This window comes from Thermobia domestica, chromosome 18, assembly GCF_964235325.1.
Source record: "Thermobia domestica chromosome 18, izTheDome1.hap1.1, whole genome shotgun sequence".
NCBI lineage: Eukaryota > Metazoa > Arthropoda > Insecta > Zygentoma > Lepismatidae > Thermobia > Thermobia domestica.
In genome coordinates this window covers 8,111,681-8,136,525 of record NC_137471.1, presented here as the reverse complement: position 1 = coordinate 8,136,525, position 24,845 = coordinate 8,111,681, and the positions used below count along the sequence as shown (strand labels likewise).

Below are 24,845 nucleotides of genomic sequence, written 5' to 3'. Positions count from 1 at the left end.
ATCAAAATCGTATGGGCCCATATCTGGGAAGTATGGCGGGTGCTCGAGTACCTCCCAACCCCATCGTCGTAACAGAGTCTGTTCTGGATTGGCTGTATGGCATCTGGCATTGTCGTGTAGGAGAATTGGTCCAGACTCCAGAAGGTGTGGACGTTTACGCTGCAATGCTGGTCGCAAATAGTGACAGGTATGAAGCATAGTATGCAACATTGACGGTAACGCCCGGTGGAACTTTTATGTGACAGGATAATGTCTTCGTGGTCGTATGACATTATCATCATCACCTTTAAGTTTGCTGGCTCCTGCCTCAGCTTTTTCGGTCGTGGAGCTTCTGGGTGGCCCCATTCAACTCGACTGGAGTTTCAATTCAGGCTCGTAGGATCTTTCCCACGTTTCGTAACTTGCAATAATGCGGTGCAAGAAGTCATCACCTTCCTCATTGTAACTTTGAAGGTGTAGGCGCGCACATTCCCACCTATGCCACTTTTGAAATTTGGTCAGAGCATGGGGTAGTTATCTGGCTGCAATTTTACGCATGCCAAAATCTTGTGTTAGCATGCGGAACACTGATCCTTAAGAAATGTTCAGCTCCTGTGCCAATTCACTACAAGTCCAGCGCCGATCGCCGTCAAGCAGTGCCCGTAGTCTTGCAAAATTAATTTCGTCCGTAGGCGTTCGCATATGCCCTCCATCGTGCATTTGTCTGTTGACTGTCGTCCCGCCTGAAATGCTGCAACCCATCTCGCCACTGTCCGATACGGTACAGCAGCTTCACCACAGGTCTCTACTAATCCTCTGTAAATCGTCCTAGCATTTCGCCCTCGTCCCACCTGGAATTTCATAAACGCACGCTGTTCTGCACGCGTGAACATTGAGTTAGGACGTTATTTTATACAACAATCACTTTAACAATGTCCACTCGCCACACACACCGTAATATGGGACCGCAGCAGCGTTGAACTGATTCGTACACATTCTCGGAACACACTGCGTTCGTCATTTGCCCACACGACTCTACAATCGTAGCAGTGTTGCCAGTTCGAAATGAAATGAAATGAAATCTTTGAGTTTTACGTCCCACGATTATACTGGTTAGGCTAAAGGAGACGGTGATGATGAGAGATGAGTGAAATGGTGGAATGAAGAAAGTGGGAGGAAACGGGAGAACCCTGAGAAAACCCACAAGCACGGTGTTTGTTCACCACAAAGTCCACACGGCGCAAGCTGGGATCGAACCAGGACCGCAAGCACCGGAGGTGAACGCTCTACCATTGAGCCACCGCGCCTCCCTGCTGCCAGTTCGAGTTCGTACATATTATATATATATATATATATATATATATATATATATATATATATATATATATATATATATATATATATATATATATCAGTCGTACAAACGCAAGTAATGTCCTGTGATTGCGTTGTAAGACATCTGAATTTGAATCCGAATCGTGTAACATGTATCTGAATTAAGGGGAAAAATTATTTTGAAATAAAAGGTAAATTATTGTGCATGGTTAATCAGAAATATTTTTGTTTTGTATTCGATACGTATAATGTACTTTATATATATATATATATATATATATATATATATATATATATATATATATATATATATATATATATATATATATATATATATATATTTATTTATTTTAAGGATTAAGAAGGATATTCTAAGTTAATATGGTATGAACATGTGAATAGTGAACAGTGTTGATGAAATACACAAAGAGAGAAATTCTAGCTTTGGAAACATTGAAAACCATTTACGAGTACTTGGACTTGATCAAGTCACTTATACTGAACGACACCACTTTTGGGATTAATATCCATTATGCAACAAATATTTAAATCCAGAAGATTATCAGAATAATGCTCGTATCAATTCTCTTCCACACACCTAGCAGACCACTGTATCAAAAGCTAAAAATATTACCTATACCGTATCTAACTACATACCTCGAAACATTGTCATTTACATACATGATTGGGTGAAATTTTTCACTATATTCTGACATTCACCAGTACAACATTGGAACCATCCATCATATTCATGTAGCTTATACAAAATTTCCGGTTTACAAAAACTCAACTCTTTACACCACATTAGAATAAAACTATACGTACAATAAATTCAGGTTCTATCAAATAAATGCAAACTTCCAGCTTAAGAGATCTTAAGTTACTGTCATATGATTACCTATTCTATAGGACAGAGGAATATTTTCAATTAGATCTACCTTTATAAGGTCAAGATTTTTACCGTGTGTGTTGTGCAAATCTATATTTTAAACGCAATTAATATTTACAAATTACGTCAGTATTTTAGTACTATTACTACGTTGTATCTTTGAATTTGTTTAACGGTATAGTGTCTGTAAAGTGTTTTTGTAAAAGTAGGTCTACTGTACATTCTGACGAAACAAAGAACCCAGAGTTCCAAAGGTGGGAATAATATAAATAAATAGAATTCAATGTTAATGTGTTGACAAACTAAGCTTCCCAGCCACACAGTCTATCACTCGAACTCGGTGCTAAGTCTTATAGATCAGTGCTATTCAACCGGGGGTACGTGAAGAGTTTTCTGGGGGTACGTAATCCTAAAATAAGCACATTTCCAATATTTATTGAATGATTATAGTGGGAGAATTTATTGAATTTATTGATTGCTATTTCACAACTTCTTCCATTTCCATCAACATATTTATGTGAACAAGGTTTCTTTGCATCGGCATCAATAAAAACGAAGCACAGAAATTGTTTCATTCCACAATCAGCTCTGATTCTCGCACTCTCGTAAGATTCGACCAAGAATCGAGGAGTTGGCGTCCCAGAAACAAACTCCATCATCTCATTAACAGATTAGTTCTAAAGTTACTTTTAGTTTTTTGAATTTTTAACATTGTCCTCAGTGTACGAATTATCAGGGAGGATGGGGGAAAAATAATCCTTAGTAGAACTGGATGTCTCCCATATATATTTTGAAATTTCCCATGTTAATTTTTTTCGGATGTGCACTTTATCCCCCTGTAAATATTCTTTTGATTGGAACAGTGATTGTCCTTTTGTTAGGTCTCTATTTGCCCCCATTTTTAATCAACAGAACATGTGCATTAAGTTTAATAAGTTAATTTCGATTTAATTTCTTTTAAACAGCTTCAGGGGTACACAATTGGATGGCAAACTGTGTCTAGGGGTAAGCGAGAAAAAGAAAGTTGAATAGCACTATTATAGATCACATAGATTATTATTTATTCTGGGATTCTAATTCTTGTGGCAACAAATTCTCGTATGTTTGTTATGAATCTTCATAGCTTCTAGGAATAATACAAATGTATAAAAATAGAACCTCATGTGTAAATTCCATCGCTATCTTAAATTAGTATCTTCAGCTTGTTTTGTAGTTGTTTTATATTTATCTACATATGTTCATCGAGAGTAATTCGAGAGTCGAACAAATACTTCAAATATCACGCGTGATCAAAATGATTTTTCAAGATTTTGATCTCGCTCTCGATAACATTAAAAACAAGTCCATTGTTAATATTTGTGTTTAACGTCACATATTTCTGTTCTAAGATTAAACTAAACACAATAATTATTAGAACAAGTTGATTACATTTAAAAAATTATGATTAAATTGTGAAAAATCAATGTAACTATCTTTTTTTTTGTTACAATGTAGCTTTTTTTTATAAAAAAAATCAACATTGATTAGTTAAAGTGGAAGAGTTTTAACAAAAGCAACAGGATTATTGACGTTTATAACGTTACTTTCCTGAATCGAAAGTAACGGAAACGGAAGATACAACTTATATTCAATTCTGGATTGAGTTCGAGGCCCTCCATCAAGATAATGATGCCAACTTTTCACTATATATACGATTGTGTTTTTTTGGCTAAGGGAGATGACTAAGACAAGTGAACGATGATGGGAGAATTGGTGGAGTGAGAAAGTGGGAGGAAACGAGAGTACCCCAAAAAAAACCTCACGGACACGATGTTGTCCACCACAAACACCACGCACTAGAGGTAAGCGCTCTGCCACTGGGATATTGACGTCAAGAGTGCCCATTTTTAGCCGCTTCTGAAGACGGCAGTTCTGTTTATTAACAAGGGTAGAATTAGTGTCAGTATTATAAATATTCCTCTAACAAGGGTAGAATTAGTGTCAGTATTATAAATATTCCCCCTAACAAGAGTAGAATTAGAGTCAGTATTATAAATATTCCTCTAACAAGGGTAAAATTAGTGTCAGTATTATAAATATTCCCCCTAACAAGGGTAGAATTAGTGTCAGTATTATAAATATTCCCCTAACAAGGGTAGAATTAGAGTCAGTATTATAAATATTCCCCTAACAAGGGTAGAATTAGTATCTGTATTATAAATATTACTCTAACAAGGGTAGAATTAGTGTCAGTATTATAAATATTCCTCTAACAAGGGTATAATTAGTGTCTGTATTATAAATATTACTCTAACGAGGGTAGAATTAGTGTCAACATTATAAATATTCCCCTAACAAGGGTAGAATTAGTATCAGTATTATAAATATTCTCCGAGGCCAGTATTAGTTAGAAAATTTATTTTTCAGTTGTGTGGTGCAGTGAAACATTTCGAGGGTATTACTTTATGCAATCTTCTTCTTTTAACTCTATATAATATAATCTACCACAAGTTTACATGATCTGGGACCGAATAAAGGACACTTTGCACCAGAATTGAAGGCTCGAGCACTGATCTCAGTGCTCAGTTATTAGCATTTCATTAATTAATTAATATACGCGCGGTTAAACAGCTTTACACAAATTACAATTAACTATGAAAAGAAGGAAATTTAAAAGGGAAACCCATAAAGGTGTTATCAAAAATTAGTTTGGTATGATTGAGGAAAATCCGTAAGAAAACTTAAGTTAGAATGGCCATCCATGTGATTCAAAAGCGAGATGATCTGGTTGCAAAGCAAGACCGCTAACCACTGACCAACGCCCTCTCAGTAAATTATTAAAATAACAAAGGAATTTGTATTCAATTGACTGTCATCACTGTCATACGAATAATAAGTGCAACACTCCAAATGTATTGTTCCATTTTCTAAGAAATTTCACTTAACCAGACACTTCAGATAGTTTTCTTACGTAGAGCACTAAAGTCCACTCAATGATAAGAAAAAATGAAAGAACATTGTCAAGTTGTCATAAAGTATGTCACCACTTGACAGTGACCGAGATAAAATTTTATTTGCACATATTTTAATCTAGTTACAAGTTTAATATCGGTAATAAAAAAATATGTCTGGTCTTGTTTATATGTGTAGAGTTGTCCAATAGTTTTGAACTTACAAGCAATCTATATATTAAAATGTTAGGCTTATATGTTTGTGGCCAATCCTTTCGACAGTGAGTTCTCGGAACTATAGGTTCTAGAAAGGCGCCGTTTTCACTGATAGACTGCAAATTTTATGTAGTTCTAATTGATTAAAAGAACATTGCCGTTATTTCTTTATTACATTTTTAGGGGTACACTGGAAGAGTTAAAATTTTTAAAAAGCATCATACCCTACATGTTATACATTCCAACACCACATTTTTGTATACAGGGGTTGTATATCAGGCGTTTGTTTCATGGCCAAATGATAATGAAAAGTTAAGAATAACCATTTCTCCAGTCTAAGATGAATCTTCATTGTTTGGAGTGTTTTGCCCAAAGAACACCATGTATCACTGACATTATAATTAATTGTGTATGTAATGTATTTGCTTATTACATACTGTATACAAGAAGAAAGAAAACACTGATCATACATGAATTAGAAACTCCAATCGGAAGTAGGCTCAAATCTTGCAAACGGTGCGAGATATTGAAAAAAAAATCTAAAAAAAAAATCCCCTTTATGGTACCCCTTGCCGAATTTTATGAACAGGTTGTCACTTGTGTCTCTAAAGAGACGGGTACAGATGCTGTGAGGAATGACAAGGAGATTCATGCTCATATGTGAATGATGCGCCGTGTAGAGAGCGCAGGTTCAGCTAGTTTAAATAAAAATAACTTATCTAAAATTAAATTCGGCAACAGTAATAATATGAAAATACAAATTCATTCTGTTGTATATGAATGAAACTTTTGTTAGCAACTTTCATTCTAGACAAAACTTAAGGTGTGAATGTTTACATCATCTTGTACAGAGATTTGTTTATTGTCTATATTAAACTTGTTAATAGATGTAGAACAGTTTTGCTAATATTTTAAATTTAAGACTGAACCAGTTGAGAATGCTCCAAGAGCATTGCCAGAACGAATTTAAAAAGAATTAATTTTTCTTATTAACTTCTAGAGGTTTTATACCAATTGTTCTGTGTACTTTATTATTATACTCATTAAACAATTCTTGTAATATATCTATAAGTTTATAATTTCCTTGAGTACAAATTTTTTCTCAGTGTTTTGTTTGAGAGTTCTGTTAAAACGTTCTACGATATGTTGTTTTACGAAGACACATGCTCAAACTGGAGAGCTCACAATTGAAAAATTCGTAAAATAATCTCTTTCTATGACTTATGGTTCCCGAGATATGGCTCCTTGAATCTCCTGAAATCTGAACTTTTTTTTTGGCCAATATCTGGAGAACGGTAAGAGTGACGCGGAAAAATTCCACCACTTCTTTGAGATAGTTTTTAATGCTCTATCGAATGGAGGGCTCAAAATTGAAATATTTTTTTCTCTCTCTCTCTCTCACACACACACACACCGAGAGAGAGAGAGAGAGAGAGAGCGAGAGAGAAAGAGAGAGAGAAAAAATTCAGTAACAAACTTTTTAAAGTTCGTTGAAAATAAGACTGCGAGACATTATGGACAACAAGAAAAAGGCTAAAACATGAAGCAGCTGAATTGGGATCTTTTACGAAGACCAGTTGACGAACATCAATGAAAACGAAGTACTAAGATAAATACAAACAAATAAAGAATTAATAAACACAATTACAGAGAGAGATGAATTAAGCTCATTGAATTCGTACGGCATGATATTTTCAGTAGAAACATCTTCGAAGACGAAATCCGGAGTAGAAACGGAAAGAATGGCCAAGAATATCGTATATAAAAAGATAAAGTTAACACGTAAGTTAAGTACTCGCGCCCTTTACGTGACACAGTACTCGCGCGGGGGTCCAGTAGACTCCCAAATTGATATTAGTTTTTTTTTTTTTTTTTTTTTTTACAATAAATAATACATTTTCTTAATAATTAAGACAATGTAGCATAACTCTAGATATGTTTTTAAAAGTATTTGCTGCAATTAGATCTTTTGTACTCGTTTTGAGACTTTTAATTTTTTTTTTTTTTCATCAGAACTTCTGGTTAGCAACACAAAAGTTATCTGTTTGGAGGTCTGTGAAAACCCTGCCCGAGTACTTAAGGCTTAATGGAGTGGGATGTAATATATATGTTGATACGAAAAGAATGGCTGAAAATAGGCAAAGTACAACGAAACTTTTCCTTTAACAATGAATAAATGAGTCAAATATATGCAAATAATTTTTTTTTTTATCTCTGTTACTTGATACATATAATCTTGGCTCAGTTTAGTTTTTTAAAATTATTATTTTAGTGAGCAGCGCAAAAACAGAATATATATTTACGTTTTAAGAAATTCAGTGTGAATAAATAAATAGTTCTGTACAATATTGGAGTCATATTCTGAAATAAGTATACGGTTTAGGAAAAATTATTTTCATTTTGAGTTTAGCGTCCCTTTCAGCAGCGAGGCTATATAAGACGTGGACCTACAGCTTAACGTGGAATCCGAATCATATGAGCTTCCGCCAGGAATCGAACCCGGATCTCCCACATACCAAAGGCTCGTACGCTTCATCGTACTAGGATCAAGATTAAATAATCTGTGTTCTTTTTTTTTTCCGAAGTGAAACATCCACATTCAACCAGGAGCGGATTAAGGGCGGAGTCAATGGAGCCCAGGCTCCCCCCCCCCAAAAAAAAATCCCTCTCTTTAATACTAAAATATAGCATAAACACATTATATTATAGGTTTCAGACCCCATGCAATTTTTTGCTCTCGCTACGCTCGCGGTATCGCTAAAATTGTCTTCTTCCACCAGCGTCTTCACGATACTCATTTTGTGAGGGAGTGAGCTATTTGAGAAAATTTATGCGCTGGAATTACTCGTAACATAGGGCCCCCTTGAAATAGTCGGCTCCAGGGCTCCCAAAAGCCTTATTTTGCCCCTGCATTCAACTTCAGTCCCCAACGTCATTGGGTACGGAAAAGTGAAAAATAACATGTCCAAAACGACAGGCATTACTTCAGGAGGGGGGGGGGGAGGACTCAGTATTTATGCTCTTCGGTATTTATTTATTTTCACTCATATTGACAGGGGTAACGACAAAGACATTGTTTTCTCTCATTTATTTTGCTGACTTCTTTCCTTTCAAATACGATATATTACATAAACCTTATCCTCTTCTTTGGAAGAACTGGTATTTCAGCTATATGTATTACGAGTACGTAAATAAATAAATAAATAAATAAAATTATTTCAGCAGAACAAGAGTATTTATTTATTTATTTATTTCATTTTCCGCCGTAAGAACTTAGCGTTCATGGCTTCGTCAACAGATACAGTAACTATTACAATTAATAATAATCATAATTACACGAGAAACGCTACAATTAATAATACAATTATTTAAAAAATATATATAATAATAATAATACAAAACATAAATTGTATGTTGTTTTATATATTTCAAAATTCAAATAAATCTTAATATTTACATTACAAAGAAAGATCACACTGAAGATATTCATGTAAACCATAGAAAAGATGTTTAAGTAACAGTAACTTGAGGTTTTAAACTGCAAGTTTGGCATTCGTTTGACACGATCTGGTAATTTATTATAAGGTTTTATTCCTATGTGGTGTAACGAATTTTGAGTTCTTGTTAGACGGAAATTTTGTATATGAATATGATTGGTTGTTCTTGTGTTGTATTGGTGTAGGTCCGAATTGAGTTGAAAGTTTCTTTTATTCATATGTATGAATGATGTTGTTTCGAGAATGTATATACACGGCAATGGTAATATTTTAAGTTTCTGAAACAGTGGTCTACTTGGTGTATGAAACGGAACTGATAACATTATTCGTAACATTTTCTTCTGCATTGTAAATACTTTCTTCGCATAACAGGTATTACCCCAGAAAATGATTCCATACGATAGAACTGACTGGATCAATCCGAAATAAATTGTTTTCAAGGTTTCTGTAGTTAGAATCTTACTAACTTTACTTATAAGATATATTTTCGCGCTTAGTTTTCTCAACAAATCATTCACGTGATCATCCCATGTTAACTTAGAGTCTAATTTTAACCCTAAAAATTTACAAGTGTCAGATACCTGTATGAGTTCCCCGTCTATACGTATTTGATGTATATTTAGAGAGTTCAGTTTTCCTTCATTGAAACTCATTATAGTATTGGTTGCATCAGAACGAACGACATGCATTTTACCGCAATAAAAACAACTTTTTCTCGTAAACTACTCATGAAGATGTGCACTTATCCATATCACTTTGATCAGATCAATATATCGATTGATGTGTTTTTTTTTTTTTCTGTAGAAGCTATGATAGCAAATAGATACGTTTCACTGCATCTTGGTATTTGTGAAACTAGAGGAGGCTTCTCTATTATTACATTATTTAGTCATACGCGTGTCTTCTAACATGGCATAACAGAAAACAAAGATATCTAAGTAAGGAAAAGGAGAGTACAATTTTACATAGAAAGACAGTATACACTCTTGCATCGAACAGCCTTTTCATTATGAACTACTTTTGTAGAGTAGGCTTGAATGTGAGTGATGATTTCAGGTATATTGGACACCCAGATCAAATGATAGCTTTGTACAAAAGAATACTGAATTTATTACTAACTGATTTTTTTAAAACAAAAGACACACTGACCAAAGCTTAAAACCCACTTTATTTTAAATTTTAAATTTTAATTTTAATTACATTAATAATAAATAAAATTAATTAATTTAAAATTTAAATTTTAAAAACAAAGAGTAAAAGTGGGTGAGTGTCTCTTTTGTTAAAACAATCAATCCAAAGCCATGAATAGTCTTACTAACTGATTTTGTAAGCAAAATTGGTATTGTTGAATCGATCAATAGCATTAATTTCAGATTTCTTTCCTATTTTCCAGGCTTCATCAAACTGAAATCTGTGTCCACAAAATCTAGCAAAATCAGAAGCCACGCATCCAGTATTACGGACAATCCTGACGATGATTACTCAAAACTAAGTGACTATGAGGACAAGTTACATCGAAAACCTATCAACAAGAAGAACAAGTTGGGCCTTACAGTAAATATCCCTGACAATACCATTAAAGAAGAGAATGTGGATTCCGATTCGTCTGATAGTCCTCACGCAGCAGGCACACCGATGCCAAAAGATCTGGTGGAAGCACCACATCTACTCAACACCACTTTGGATACAACGGGACAGCTACGTGTACCTCCTCGACCGCGAAGTAAAGAATTTGGTCCTCAAAGTCCAGAAAAAGAAACTCCTTCCACTCTAACGCATATCGAAAGAAGACTTAGTGGTGTCTTAAAAGAAGTACCAGATTTCAAACGACAGTCAGAAAGAATAATCAATTTTCGTTCTTCGATAGTTAGTAAACGCACTACTTCAGTGCCACGGACATCAAATTACGGTGTACCAGCGAATGTTGTAGTGACTGTGAGTGAACACAATCAACACTCGAACGAATACAGTAACGAATCAAATGGAAGTTCAACTTCAGGTTACAAATCAGGTGCTTCCGCAAGTCGATCGCGTCAAGCGAGTATTTATAGTGTTTCAACCAGTGATTCAGAGTATGGCTATGTCACAATTAAAAGTTTAAACACGCCGAAACCTTTAGGAGAACGACGCTTAGGTAACAACCCTTGCAAAGAAGCAAGAATACCAGCTGAGTGTTTCAGAACTATTACCTTACCGTTCGTCGAAGATGATGAAAATACTTCTGATCAATACTCCGTTGGTCCTTTATTCAAGGACCACATTTATCTTAGTTCTTACCATTTCATGGGATACTTTGTAGATCAGTTTCAGCAATTAGCACATGTGTTAGGATTCGCTGAAAGTGTGGATACAGCAGTTAGCATTGATCCGGTAATATACTGTGATCATTATCAAAATGGTTGCCTCAAACGAGACGAAGTTATCCCCGCTATTCAACTGCACTTTTGGCCCGATCATGCTATCGAATGGATATGCCGTACTAGAAATAAAATTTATGATATGCGTACAAAGCGTACCTATGTATGGCCTTCCATTAAGACTGTGCAGTACCTGAAAAGCTTGGGTTGCTTTGCTTACCCGGTTGGATTCACATCCATTCACGGGAAGAACCGATATCGTGAACTTGAGTGGGAACTCACATTTCCAACAGCTGAACATTATCTAGAGAACACGTTGCTACACTCACAAATACGCTTATACATGTTTGTTTTAGCGATTTACAAAACATTTTTGGAGTCGTTAAGCGGGTTAACACCTCAACAGCTACGTACTGTTTTGTTTTGGCAGGTGGAGAAGAATTTTAGAGATTGGCCCGAGGAACAATTAGGGGAGAGACTTAATAAATTCTTAGGTATCACCTACGAACATTTAAAGCGAAGAGTGTTACCAAATTATTTTCTACGAAAGCAAAACCTTTTCCAAAGTACTCCTCGAAGCAAGTTAGATACTGTACAAGAAAAGTTGTTAAGAGTACGAGAAAATCTTACAATGCATGTTCTAGTAGCTTTGAAAAATCTTCATTTCAGTTCGGATTTTTATCCAAAATTTGATTACAACAGGCTCTACGAATTACTCACACTAAAAAGTATTCTTCAAGAGGTAAATCCAAGTCTCTGGAACAGCATGAGAACGAATCCTGAGAATATGAGTGAATACGACGATGATGAGGGTAGTGATAATAATTCTGATTCCGATTCCGACAGTGACGGTAGCGGATTCTGGGGAGCGATGAAGCGAGACAAGAAAACAGATCCAAAGAGAGAGTGGAACAAGAAACTACGAATGGCAATCGAAGCGGAAAAGGCTGCTAAAAGCAAGAAAGAAGCCGAACAAAGACCCTCAGCTGAATCAATTAATGTGAAAATCCGAATCAAAAGGTTGGATAGTTTCCGGAAAAAGATTATTCTGGAACTATTTATCCCACACTTTATCCAAATGGCACGAAGAAGCAACAAGTACAGAGACTACAAACAAGGGCTGATGTATTTGCAGCATGCGGAGAATCTTAACATGCTCTTACAGGAATTCGATATGAATGAAAAATCGAAGGATTTTCAACATGAAATTTCGAATATAAAGCAAGTATGTGTAGGAGCTGTAGATTCGGAAAGTGAAACTTACGGACAGAGTAACAACCTATCAAAGAGGTCCAATTGGCAGCTAAAAGGAAGGAAGAATTTACCGCTTCCAAAGCTACCTCAAGAAGAACAAACACGGAAGAGATCAAGAGAAATGGACCCTGTCCGAAACAGCAAACCTAAACTTGAAATACCTTCTAACAAGGAGTCCCTGCCGCTTCCCAACGAACATTCAACTCGTCCCTCAAGCATATCTCATGCGAACGACAAAGTGCCCGCAGATAATTCACCTGCATATTTACAGTCTCCTAGTTTCCACACACTTACAGTGCAAGTAGATGTACACGACTCCAAATCAGAGAATAGTGAGTTGTCTGATTGTGATACAGATGAATCAACACGGTTGTAAGTAATATAGAAATTATGATAGGATGTTACCGACAAGGTATGAAATTCTTTTTTTTTTTTTTTTCTTTTTCTTTTAACAATGCCTATGCAAAAGGGAAATAATTCTAAAACATTGGGTTATTTCGTAGGACATGACAGGATAGCGTATGAAAGGTCAGATGATGGTACTAAGTAAATTATGAACTGCTTTTAGCTAAATTAACGTTTCTTCGGAACAATCATTTCAATCATCTTAAAGTAATACAGTATCCTATTCTACCCTACCATGTCCTAATTTTATTTAGTAAGGATCATATTACCTACCTACCTTGTCTGTAGAGGATATATGCAACAGAGAATGATGTATTTTTATACACACTATATAAACGAATAATTACATACTACTGCAAAAATTCATTGTTTGTTTTTGGAGAGATTTTAAAATACTGTACAAAAATAATGGTCTTTCGTATTACAATTTTTCACTAAAGTGATTATTGCTTTTTTCTTCTTTTGTCATAAAAAAAAAGAAATAAAGCAATAGATTATTTCTAAAACTAACAAAACAGTATTTGAATTGGTTAATGTCCTGCCCACCTTATTTGCGCCCACGTTTTCACTTAGATATTTGTAATACATTGTTGTTTTGGACTTCAACGTTCATTCTTAGCTGAGCTACTATGGGAGTTCTGGATCTATAACTTAAACATGGGATTCGGATATCATTAGCTCTTACCAGGAATCGAACTTGGGTCCTCCGATAAAAGTCGTAACGTTTACCATTTTAAGCGCGAGGCAGCTTAAATGACGAATACATTTTACAGGGCTCTATGTGTAACCTTTATCTTTTTTTTTTTTTTTGTTTGTTTGTTTGTTAAATTTTACTCCAAATATTGTGGTACGGACTCCACATTTATTGGAGATTAATGGATGTACTACTAGTGAAATCAAAAGATGGATTCAGTCAGTATAGCTGACGGAAGAATAGACAAAAGCAATACTTTAGAACTATGGCGAAGAAGCACATAATAAACATAATGCGCGCTCCTGTTCCAAATCTATGTATCCTTAGCGAAATATAAACTCAAAATAATCACTATACTATGTTACCCGAGCTTCCTCCGATATTGTGTTATGACCTATGACCCTTCATTTTACGTTCCAACCAATTTTCGGCTGCCATAGCTCCGAAATGACACATTTGTGCACCCATGCTGGTCTGTCTGTATATGTTTTCTTCATGTCAGGATCAATTTCCCGAAGTTTTTATTGTTTGCAAACAATCTGTATACATAGGAAAGAACGCAAACGTGCTGTCACCTATTGCGATTTACACTCACCTTAAAAATTATTCTGAGATATTTAAATCTACTTCATCACAGTTATTAAAGATAATTAGAATGCTTACATACGTTTCATGAATACAATACGACTTTGATCCGTAAACATTTCTGTCTACTTTTGACTTTCCTCTTCTTAAAAGCAGAATCCTTAGGTTATTTTTCCACTTTGCCTAGGCATTGTCAACAAACTGTAAATTTCTTACGTAAAAGCCAAATTTAAAAATATTAAGTATTTACAAAAATAAAGGTTATTCAATATTGTAATTTGTAGTAGTAAAAGTATTGCTATGTCAAATTAAGAAATATGAAGAGATTGTGTTGTTCATAAGTTTTTTTTTTTTTTTTTTTTTTTTGCCATCAATACAAACTTTTAATTTATTTCTACTGAACCACCAGATGAGGATCATAAAGCTTTATGTTAAACTTATTATTTACTGAGAATAAACAGCACAATTCTACATACTATGTAAATCAATAATATGCCAAGTTATTTGCAGTAACGCTGTAACTATTAACACTTTAAGCGCCAAGCCCCCAAATCAGATGTTTTATTCTGGGGCCAGCAGCGTGCACTGGCCTCGTGAAGAATACCAGCGTGTGGATAACAAATACGGCACATAGCTCTCAATATTAAACCAAGTGTGCATAGAATAATAGTGAACAGAATGTTAAATAACAGGGAAAAATTATGTCATACAAATACGTCATAAAAAGGTCTTCAGAGATACAAATAATTTTGAATAATTTTGTATTGTGGCATTTGGTTGGTGATAAGTGGTTATGTATGGTTTTCAAAAATTTAAGAAAGAATTATTCCTTTCTCAACAAAGTATGCAAGAGAATGTACGACAGTTCATTTTTCACGTAACTACACACACACACACACACACATGAGACATTCCGGACAGTAAGAGAAATTAAAAAAAAAAAAAAAAAAAAAAAGTGCAATCTGAACGCTCGGAAATTACATTTGAAGTGTTCGAGTAATTATACCGAACTGCTCTCTGGCACCCAGTTCTCGTGTCTACGTAAAAATGGACAACGCGGAAACCCGATCTCAACCACCTCATGGATTTTATCACGTTAGAAATTTTAAAATCTTAGGTTTACTTTTGAAAGTTTGGGATCTGATCATCTTTGAGAGAAGATAATAATCACAATGGGCTGTCCTATTATCTTCTCATGCTGGAGAAAATTCGAAGAAACCTAATAGAATATTGAATGACTATGTTGAGAATAGGAACAGGCATGTGGTGCACGTTTCACACTAAACTAATGTGTTGTTTGTAATAAGTGTTCTCACCATTTCAGAACCTTCTAGCTACTTTGTCGACTAAAGAGTCTATAAATTGCGGTGTAAGTTGTTTTGTTTGCATTCAGATGGATTTTGTATTAATATTTTATCTTTCATACTAAACCAAAAGAACATCTAAGCTTTAAAAAATGACATTGATGGATGAAAGGATTATGTAAAGACTAAAGTTCAAGTTAGTATATTGAAGGATATTTACTGTTAAACAAACACATTAATAATACTTAGAAGTATTATTACACACAGTGGAAACAGCACCAAATGTCAAAACTTGCATATTAGTACTTTGTAACAAGTCCAAAGTGATTTATTTCTCATTTAAGATTAAAATGTTATTATTTCCGCAATGGCATTGTATGTGAACTAGTTTATATTTTATTTTATATATGAACTACTTCAGTTTTTCTTCGGTTTTAGGAAATTATTATCATCTATACTTTTCAGAAGAAAGAATTATACATACTTCATTTCTGGCAAAATAAAAGCTAGCGAACAAAGTTGGACATTGCACGTAGAACAGAAGTTACTTAAAGGCTGAAGTCGCATACCACTATATTATATATATATATATATATATATATATATATAAAATCACTTAATTTATGTTTTTAACATTTTCTGAAATACACATTTTAATCTTGGTATGGAATGTTCCCAGTACTTCTTTTATAATAAATATCTTATTGTTCTATCTGAAGATTGGGTACGATACATGATATAAAAATGTATGCTATTTGTCTGCCGCTGGCCTTGATTGTAAGCCGATATACGAAAACCTTTCTTTGGATAAGAATAGAAGCACACAATGGATGATATATATTAGTGGTATTTTTTTTTAATATGATTGCATGTATACTAGATTATAGGAATCATACTCCTAAATGTCTGTATTATAGATATGTATAGTGTTACACAGTATTTGAATGTAAATATTGTATATGAACATTTAATGTAATTTTATTTCGTATAAATAAAAGTTAAAATTTGTATATAATATAGGTATGTGGTGTTTTCTCTTTTTAAATCAATTTTCACCTTTCTAAGTGGGCAACAAGATGTTGAATACTAAAAAGTTGAAAAACGAGGAATTAAGAAATCTTTTCGTTGAGAAATTCGAAGAAAACTAGATGTGGATGCTAATAGAAGGTAGGGGCATATTAAACTTTGTATATAGCACAGGCTGCAGAAAAAAGTACTAGTAGGTTACAGCGAACACAAAACGGCTAAGAAACCATGGGTTATAGAATAGATGTTGCAGAAAATGAAGGAAAGGAAGACACGGAAACAGGGTGATAAAGTAAAGGGAAGAAAGATGTACAGGAAGTTGAAAAACGAGTTGCGAAGAGAAAGACAGAGCAAGGGAAGAGCTTAAAGAAAAAAAAAAGCGAGAACATAGAATAATTAGAGTTGGGACATATGAGGAAATGTACAAGGAGGTGAAATCTATGGAACTTCGGAGGAAACACGGGGGTATATTACGCTAGTAGTACAAAATAAAAATGGAAAGGTAGCCAGCAAGAGAAGTGAAGTCTTAGGAAGATGGAAAGAATATGTTGAGGACTTCCAAGCAAATATGTTGAGGAATATGTTGGGTACTGAATGACTTACTATTAAAACACAAATCACATTTGTCCAGATGTTATCTTTACATGCCATGTCCATCTCGAAAGGGTTAATGTCTTAAAACTATGCTCATAAAAAGGATTGTAAACTCTGTTAGGTTTCCAAGTAAAATGCGAAAGAAAAGCGAATTTTGACAATCATTTTTTGTTAGCAATTTCATAAAAATGCGGAGTTCATTTCTTTATTGACAACAAGGTATGTAAAATTATTATTAGTAACACATTTAATCTTTCAGTTTTACGTTCCACGATTATGCCGTGTAGAATAAAGGAGACAGTATTAATCATAATAATAGATAAATAAATCACATTATGTAGATTGCAACACCAAACTGACTACCCATGTTTACGGAATATGTTCCTAGTGCTGTCTACCATACTGATGTGTTAAGGCAATGCTTCGCTTGTTAGTGATATACTGGTCAACACAAACAGGTAAGTGCTATCACAAGCGCAAGCAATCCAATGCTTTAAGTGAACCCGATTCCGTAAAATGGAAATGTGGGACTCGATTACAATACAGTCCTTTTCTCCTCCAAGTTTTGGAGAAACTATGTAGACCGATCAACAAAATACAATACTTCCAACCTATGAGGTTAAAAGTCGTCATAAAGGAGATACAAATACATTTTGTACCAAATGTTACTTCCACATCAATCAGGTTAGACACAAACGCAATCACTTACGTAAATAAAGATAAATGTACTTTAACTCTTTCTAGACTGCTGCCAATTACGACGATTTTTGGTATATGAGTCGTCCCTGGCCTAACTTAGGCTTTTTATCACATTTTAAAGGAGGGCATGTAAAAATAATGGAGAACAATCAATAATAGTGTCTAATTCATAGTTTTTGACGTTACTGAAATGAATAGTGATACATTCTCGATGCCATTTAAGTCCAAATTCATAGCTCATTGGCATAGAGGTAAGGAGTGGGGTGCGCAGGGGGTAACGTGTAAAAATAATCGAAAATGACTGGTATTAGTGTCTAATCCATAGTGTTCGGGGACGCTTAGATGAATACAAGGTGTAATCAAAAAAATACGGTAAACGATTTTTTTTTTTTTTTTTTTTTGGCCCCAACTGCTGACCCTACAACCACTTGCTGTAATTTATCCGATAGCCTGATTCGCTGAGACAGGCAGCGTCAAATTGGAACACATTCTGACTCGTCAGTCAGCGTTCAGAGCCGCTAGAGTGATGTGTGTACTGTGTCTGTCGCGCATCAACAACGCGTGAACATTAAGTTCTCTTTCAAGTTGCAAAAATGTGCCAAAGAAATTCACGAAATGTTGAAATTGATGTATGGTGATAATGCTGTAACTCTGAAGACCGTTTACAAGTGGTATGAGCGATTTAAAAGCGGAAATGAGTCGGTGGAAGACGAGCAACGTTCGGGACGTCCATTAACCTCAAAAACAGAAGAAAACGAGCGAAAGTTGGCGAAAATTGTTCGTTCAAACAGGCGAATAACTATTCGAGAGCTTACCAAAGAACTAAACATCTCGTCCGGGTTCATACAAAGCATTTTAACCACAGATTTGGAAATGAGAAAAAAGAGTGCGAAATTCGTTCCCCCGACTTTTGACTGACGAACAGGAGTTTTTGGCCGAAATAAAAAATATTCCTGTCTGTTCACATCCACTGTGCGATATAACATGATGCGACTTCTGGCTCTTCCCAAAAAAATAAAACCGTGCTTAAAGGAAAATGTTTGGACACCATTCCTAACATGGAGAGGGCCACGGCAGAGCAGCTGAACGCCCTTCCAAAAGAAGTCTTCCAGAAATGCTTCCAGTCATAGATTCAACGTTGGGATAAGTGCATTGCTAGCCAAGGACGGTACTTTGAAGGAGATTAAATCAAATTCCATGTAAGCTTATTACTTTGTTTCTAATAAAATTATTCACCATATTTCTTGTTTCTAATAAAATTATTCACTATATTTCTTGTTTCTAATAAAATTATTCACCGTATTTCTTGTTTCTAATAAAATTATTCACCGTATTTCTTGTTTCTAATAAAATTATTCACCATATTTCTTGTTTCTAATAAAATTATTCACCGTATTTCTTGTTTCTAATAAAATTATTCACCGTATTTCTTGTTTCTAATAAAATTATTCACCGTATTTTTTGATCACATCTTGTAGTAACACGACTGATGCCGTTTAAGTGCAAGCTCAGTCCTCATCGGGATGGAAAGCAAGCAGAGGTGGAGGTAGAAAGGGATGTTTATCGTTAAGACTGATTGGAATGCGTATCCCTAAGGGATAAAAGAGGTTCAAATACTTTCTATAAACGTTTTGTCCTTGTATGAAGAACAAGTATTTCAGCTAGTCTCACTAAAAAGGTTGCTCTTCAATATCTTATCACATATTATTCAAAAAATGTTGAATGTCGAATTTTCGCTGACAGCTGTGAATTTTAAAGATACAGGCAAGGAAAGATTTGAATGGGGATCCACAGAATACGTATCTTAAATCTTCGTGTTTGTTCTTCTGTAATTGGTGAATGAGATGAATTTTCTAGTTTTATGTTTCTTCTGTGATTGGTTAATGAGCCGAAATTTCTACTTTTATGTTTCTTTTCTGATTGGTTAATGGGATGAAATTTCTAGTTTTATGTTTCTTCTATAATTGGTTAATGAGACGAAATTTCTAGTTTTATGTTTCTTGTATGATTGGTTAATGAGATGAGTTTTCTAGTTTTATGTTTCTTTTATGATTGGTGAATGAGATGAATTTTCTAGTTTTATGTTTCTTCTATGATTGGTTAATGAGACGAAATTTCTAGTTTTATGTTTCTTCTATGATTGGTTAATGAGATGAGTTTTCTAGTTTTATGTTTCTTTTATGATTGGTGAATGAGATGAATTTCCTAGTTTTATATTTCTTCTGTGATTGGTTAATGAGACAAAATTTCTAGTTTTATGTTTCTTCTATGATTGGTTAATGAGATGAATTTTCTAGTTTTACGTTCCACGATTAATGCCGTTTAGGCTAAAGAAGATGGATGATTAATGAAAGTGAATGATACTAGAAGAATCAGTGGAATGGAAATGCAGAAGAAAACTGAAGCATCACGAGAAAATGTACGGACACGATTTATTAGCTACAAACGCACATAGTCTAAGACCGAACCTCGTAAGAGATGTGAGCGCTCCACCACCATGACCGCATTCTATGGTTGGTGACGACGGTAAAGGTGTTAATCAAGTTATTCCAACTGCTGTTTTGAATGCCCATGTCAACTTAATTTGAAACCCTTGCGTTCGAATGAAAAAGGTCTGGTAAAAGAGCTTACATTATAATGGATATTTATATCTGATTCATTAACCATAAACTCTTCCATCCTGCCTCTCAAACTGCAGGTGAATGTATTTATTAGGATCACTGCTATTTACATTTTTACACATATATAAAACTGGAAAGAAATTCGAAAGTGTGGTACTTACATTCACTCCATGTTCCGTATAGAAATCAGCAGTCCCCATGCTACCATACAGTTTATATCCCATTTTTTGAAGTCTCCTCATGCTAGATAGAAGCTCCATCTTGTGCTAAAGAAATTCATAAAAAAAAATATTATAAACGTTAATGTAAAACATATTAAATATAAAAATGTATAGTTACATGTTCTTTTAAAAAATAAATATATCAAAAGTACTTCTGCGGTTGTTGAGATCAAAAACAAACTTCACTCAAGGCAGTAACTTAAGCCATGACTCGAAAGGAGTGTGAACGAGAAAAGAAAGAAAACGCTAGAGAGAGAAATCGAGATATGTGTCACACTACTAGGAACTTCGGAACATATTGTAATGGAATAATATGTAACCAATCAATGCAGAAGTTTACAAAACAGAGGAGAAAACATTAGAAAGATGGTAACGTCACCCACGGAAAGACACTAAAGGAATCTATAGGACTAACAATCCATTGTCTTGAAATTCAGCGTCTCTTTTCACTAACAACGCTACTTGAGACGTAGACCTACAGTTTAAAGTGGGATCCCAGCCACCATATTGCCTTTAAATGCTTTTCCACCGAAAATCGACCCTGGATGACCGTTTGCACTAAAGGCGAGTGCGCTGGACACTAGACCAGTGGGGAGGGCTGAATGACAGTTCGACGAAGCAAGAAGTAAAGACAAGAAGTATCTTTGCAGTGATTTTCTACCAGTTGTGTATCTCTCCTATTGCTTCCTTTTCTTTCTTGAAATTCACCTGGCTACATGTTTTTCCGCCATAACATTCCAAATTATTAACAGTGGTATGTGATTGGACCTACCTACCTACCTCTACCTCTCTCTCTTTTTTCTTTCTTTCTTTACAGTCCGAAGCAGTTCGAAGCTTGAAAGTTAAATGTATTTATTTAATATTTGCAGAATATTCATATTGTAGACAGTCATGTAGATTTTTTTAAACTTTAATTTCCACATATATGTTTGCTTAACGTTTTCGATGGTTCAACTTCTTACTGAGTGTAATACTATATACAGACGATGTTGAAAAGAATTGACATTATGACAAGCTACTGGCAAGGAACTTAACATTTAATAAATAAAAATAAGAAATATTCAAAAATAACGAAACATGGGAGATAATACAGAATAAAAAATACGTAGAAAAAAATTTTAAAAGCACAAAAAAAATGAATAAATAAAAGCGTAGGAATGGAGTGAATTTAATCCACTAAGTTATTAAAGAAGTTAAGTATGTGGGGTGATACATACTTGGTAAGTGAGAGTGATACTTCATACAACAAACCATATAGTCTGAATGAATGAACACACACTTCAAGGGTGAGGAGGTCTATAGCTGTTCAGGGAGTGGACTGGGTAGCGTGTTGATTAGCGCATCGGCACGGTACGCTGGATGTTCCGGGTTCGAGTTCCAGTATAGTACACTTTTCACTCTTTGGGGGTATCACTGAATTCGAACCCACAGAATAATTGGTGCGTGGTTTCCTCTATTTATCAATATAATATGTGGGAGTGGTTCCCATATGGAACAGTAAATGTTAAGTTCCTTCCTATCTTTTTTCTAGGGAATACGGAAGAGTCTGGAGGAAGGATTATGAAGAATGTGTGGTCAAATGTACTGCTGTTGGTGGGTTGTGTTTTGGAACACGTCAAGCGCTGCAGGAATGTCATTAACTGTTAATGCGAATTGAAAGAGGAGTTTTGTCAACGTCAGATAGTTCATTTAAGGGTGCACATGGGGCTGAAAGAATCGTACTTGCCAGATTAGTAAAAATGTTACAGAATGTTAGAAAATCAAACTGATATCAAATAAGGACATGTTTTGAATCTGGATTTGTGTCATTTCTTCGGTGGAGATGCGAAGACTTTCAAAAGGATTGCTTCGTATTGAAGGTATGGAAATTGGGAGAGGGGATGTATTAATAAATGCTATTAGGGCGGTCGGAAAAAGCATTTTCAGCTTCTACTGAGTATAGGATACGCAAGATATTAGGAAAATGTTCATCTTCAGGAAGTGTCGTTTATAAGTTAACGCCAGCAGAGAGCTGGAAGTGTGATAAGAATAGTATTTCTTGATCTAGCTGACGACCGACAAATACAGGGTGTTCAAATAGGTTTGAGAATCACAGAGACCAATGTCAGTGTAATTTTAGTTTATTTATTGATACTGTTGCTGATTCCTACATACACAAACTATGTATCCAGTGAAAATGAAATGAAATTTTGAGTTTTACGTCCCACGGATATGCCGGTTGGGCTAAAGGAGACGATGATGCTGACTAATGAATGAAATGGTGGAATGAAGAAAGTGAGAGGAAACGGGAGAACCCCGAGAAAACCCACGCACACGGTGTTTGTCCGCCACGAAGTTCACTTGGCAAGGGCTGGGATCGAACCCGGAACCCCAAACACCACAGGCGAACGCTCTACCACTGAGCCACCGCGGCTCCTATGTATCCAGTGAATTTGTATGTGCTCCATCGTGCTGTATACTCAAATTATGTGTCTCTATGTCTTCCCGGACATGTTACGGAGCATCTGAGGAATTAACGTTCAAATGGCTTCCTCCACACATTCGCGCAATTTCTCATCTGTCAAGTACCAACCATGAGAGCTATCTAACTTTATTATTCTCCATAATAAGCTGTCTAGTGTTGTTAAGGTCCGTGCGTCGTGGGGTTCATTTCAGTGGAGATGGAGATATTGGAGAATCATGCCATGGAAAACAGCGACCTAGAAATTATTCATTAAGGAAATGACCACCTGAAAAGCAAAGTGTACTGAAGCTCCGTTCTGGTGTACCCACACACGATCCATGGTTCTCTTCTCTTGCAGCTGAGGTATTAACTATATTTGTAACATGAAAATAGTGTTACTAATACCACAAGTTAAAATTATACTGGCTGTTTCTTATGATACACAAACCTAAGGGTACGGTGATTTCTCGGACAACCCGTAGATTGGGTATGCAAAACTACCGCCAACAAGCACTCTAACTATTCCTACTGTCCCTAAACAAGTGCCTAGCCAAATTCACTTGGATTTTCTCTTGATATAGACAAAAACTTGAGAACGGACTTCTCGAGACTGACGTACATATCAAACCTACCAATAAAATGTAATACATTCATATCAAGAGCTCATGTAACATCAAACGTTCCCTACCCCACGCTCTGATTATTCGAAGGAACCCACTGTTCCATCATGACATTGTCTCTAAACAACTACTTCGAGACTTTCTCGTCAACACACTCCAACTGAGGATCAGCTAGCGATTCAGTCGTGCACGAAACTTACCGAAAAAAAATTGTAAAATTCTCTACTCTCACTTTCCTTATCCAACACTATTTCTACAGATACTAATGAACCTTGCTTATCTTATAATTCATCATCTCATCTAAAATCGAAAAAACTTTCCCATAGTGATGACTCCTGACCTTTACAAAGAAATTACGAGAACTGAATTCGTACCTGAAGCCAGGGCCGTATTAACATTTTCGCCGAACCAGGCCAAAAAAAAAAAAAAAAATAAAAAATAAATAAAAAATAAAAAAATAAAAAAAAATGCATTATGCCTCTGGGTCCGAGAAAATCCTTGTCCTTATTTGATCGTATTTATTTATATGTACACAAAAACAACAACAAAATTATGGTTTTACGCTGGCAGCTATTAAGCAATACCTCAGTTTGTAGCACCAGTAGTATCGTAACCGGAAAACTCGGTTGCATTTAAGGTGCCAACAGTTTTCAATATTTATTCTTTATATTTCCCTCTAGTGAACAGTCTGTTTTTTAACGCATACCGTATTTCAATTGTGATTTTTTTTTTAAATATGCCACCCCTGGGCCCAAGCCCATGTGGACCATGCGTAAATTCGACTCAAGATATGCCAGAGTCTTAGATGTAAATCTTGCCCTATACTCAATACAAATTTGACCTTGATATTTCGTTTGACCCTACTCGCTATGGTTTGGGCTTTAACCCTTTGACTACCATTTTTTTTTAAATGTAAACATTCTTTTATATGTACGACTCCTTTAATGTGGGATATTCTTGACATCTGTACACAGTTTTGGAAACTAAACACAGTCTCTTGGTCACTCTGACCCGATGGGAGAACATTTTTTTCTTTAAGTTTTACGTCCCACGCTAATGCCGGCTAGGCTAAAGGAGACGGTGATGATGGGAAATGAATGAAATGGTGGAATGAAGCAAGTGGGAGGAAACGGGAGAACCCCGAGAAAACCCACGCACACAGTGTTTGTCCACCAC

At 35.2% G+C, this 24,845-nt stretch overlaps 2 protein-coding genes across 2 annotated transcripts in view; one reads left to right on the top strand and one right to left on the bottom strand.

Annotated features, from left to right (window-relative positions):
* Positions 1-14,497, top strand: part of LOC145675523 (uncharacterized) — an 87,946-nt gene extending 73,449 nt beyond the window's left edge. The window contains exon 3 of the mRNA XM_081746005.1: positions 10,240-14,497. Coding sequence (XP_081602131.1) covers positions 10,240-12,833 — 2,594 coding nt within the window. The 3' untranslated portion in view covers positions 12,834-14,497. The remainder of the gene's footprint in view (positions 1-10,239) is intronic.
* r (carbamoyl-phosphate synthetase 2, aspartate transcarbamylase, and dihydroorotase rudimentary) overlaps positions 1-24,845 on the bottom strand; it is a 263,246-nt gene that overhangs the window by 146,684 nt on the left and 91,717 nt on the right. The window contains 1 exon segment of the mRNA XM_081746006.1: positions 20,547-20,651. Coding sequence (XP_081602132.1) covers positions 20,547-20,651 — 105 coding nt within the window.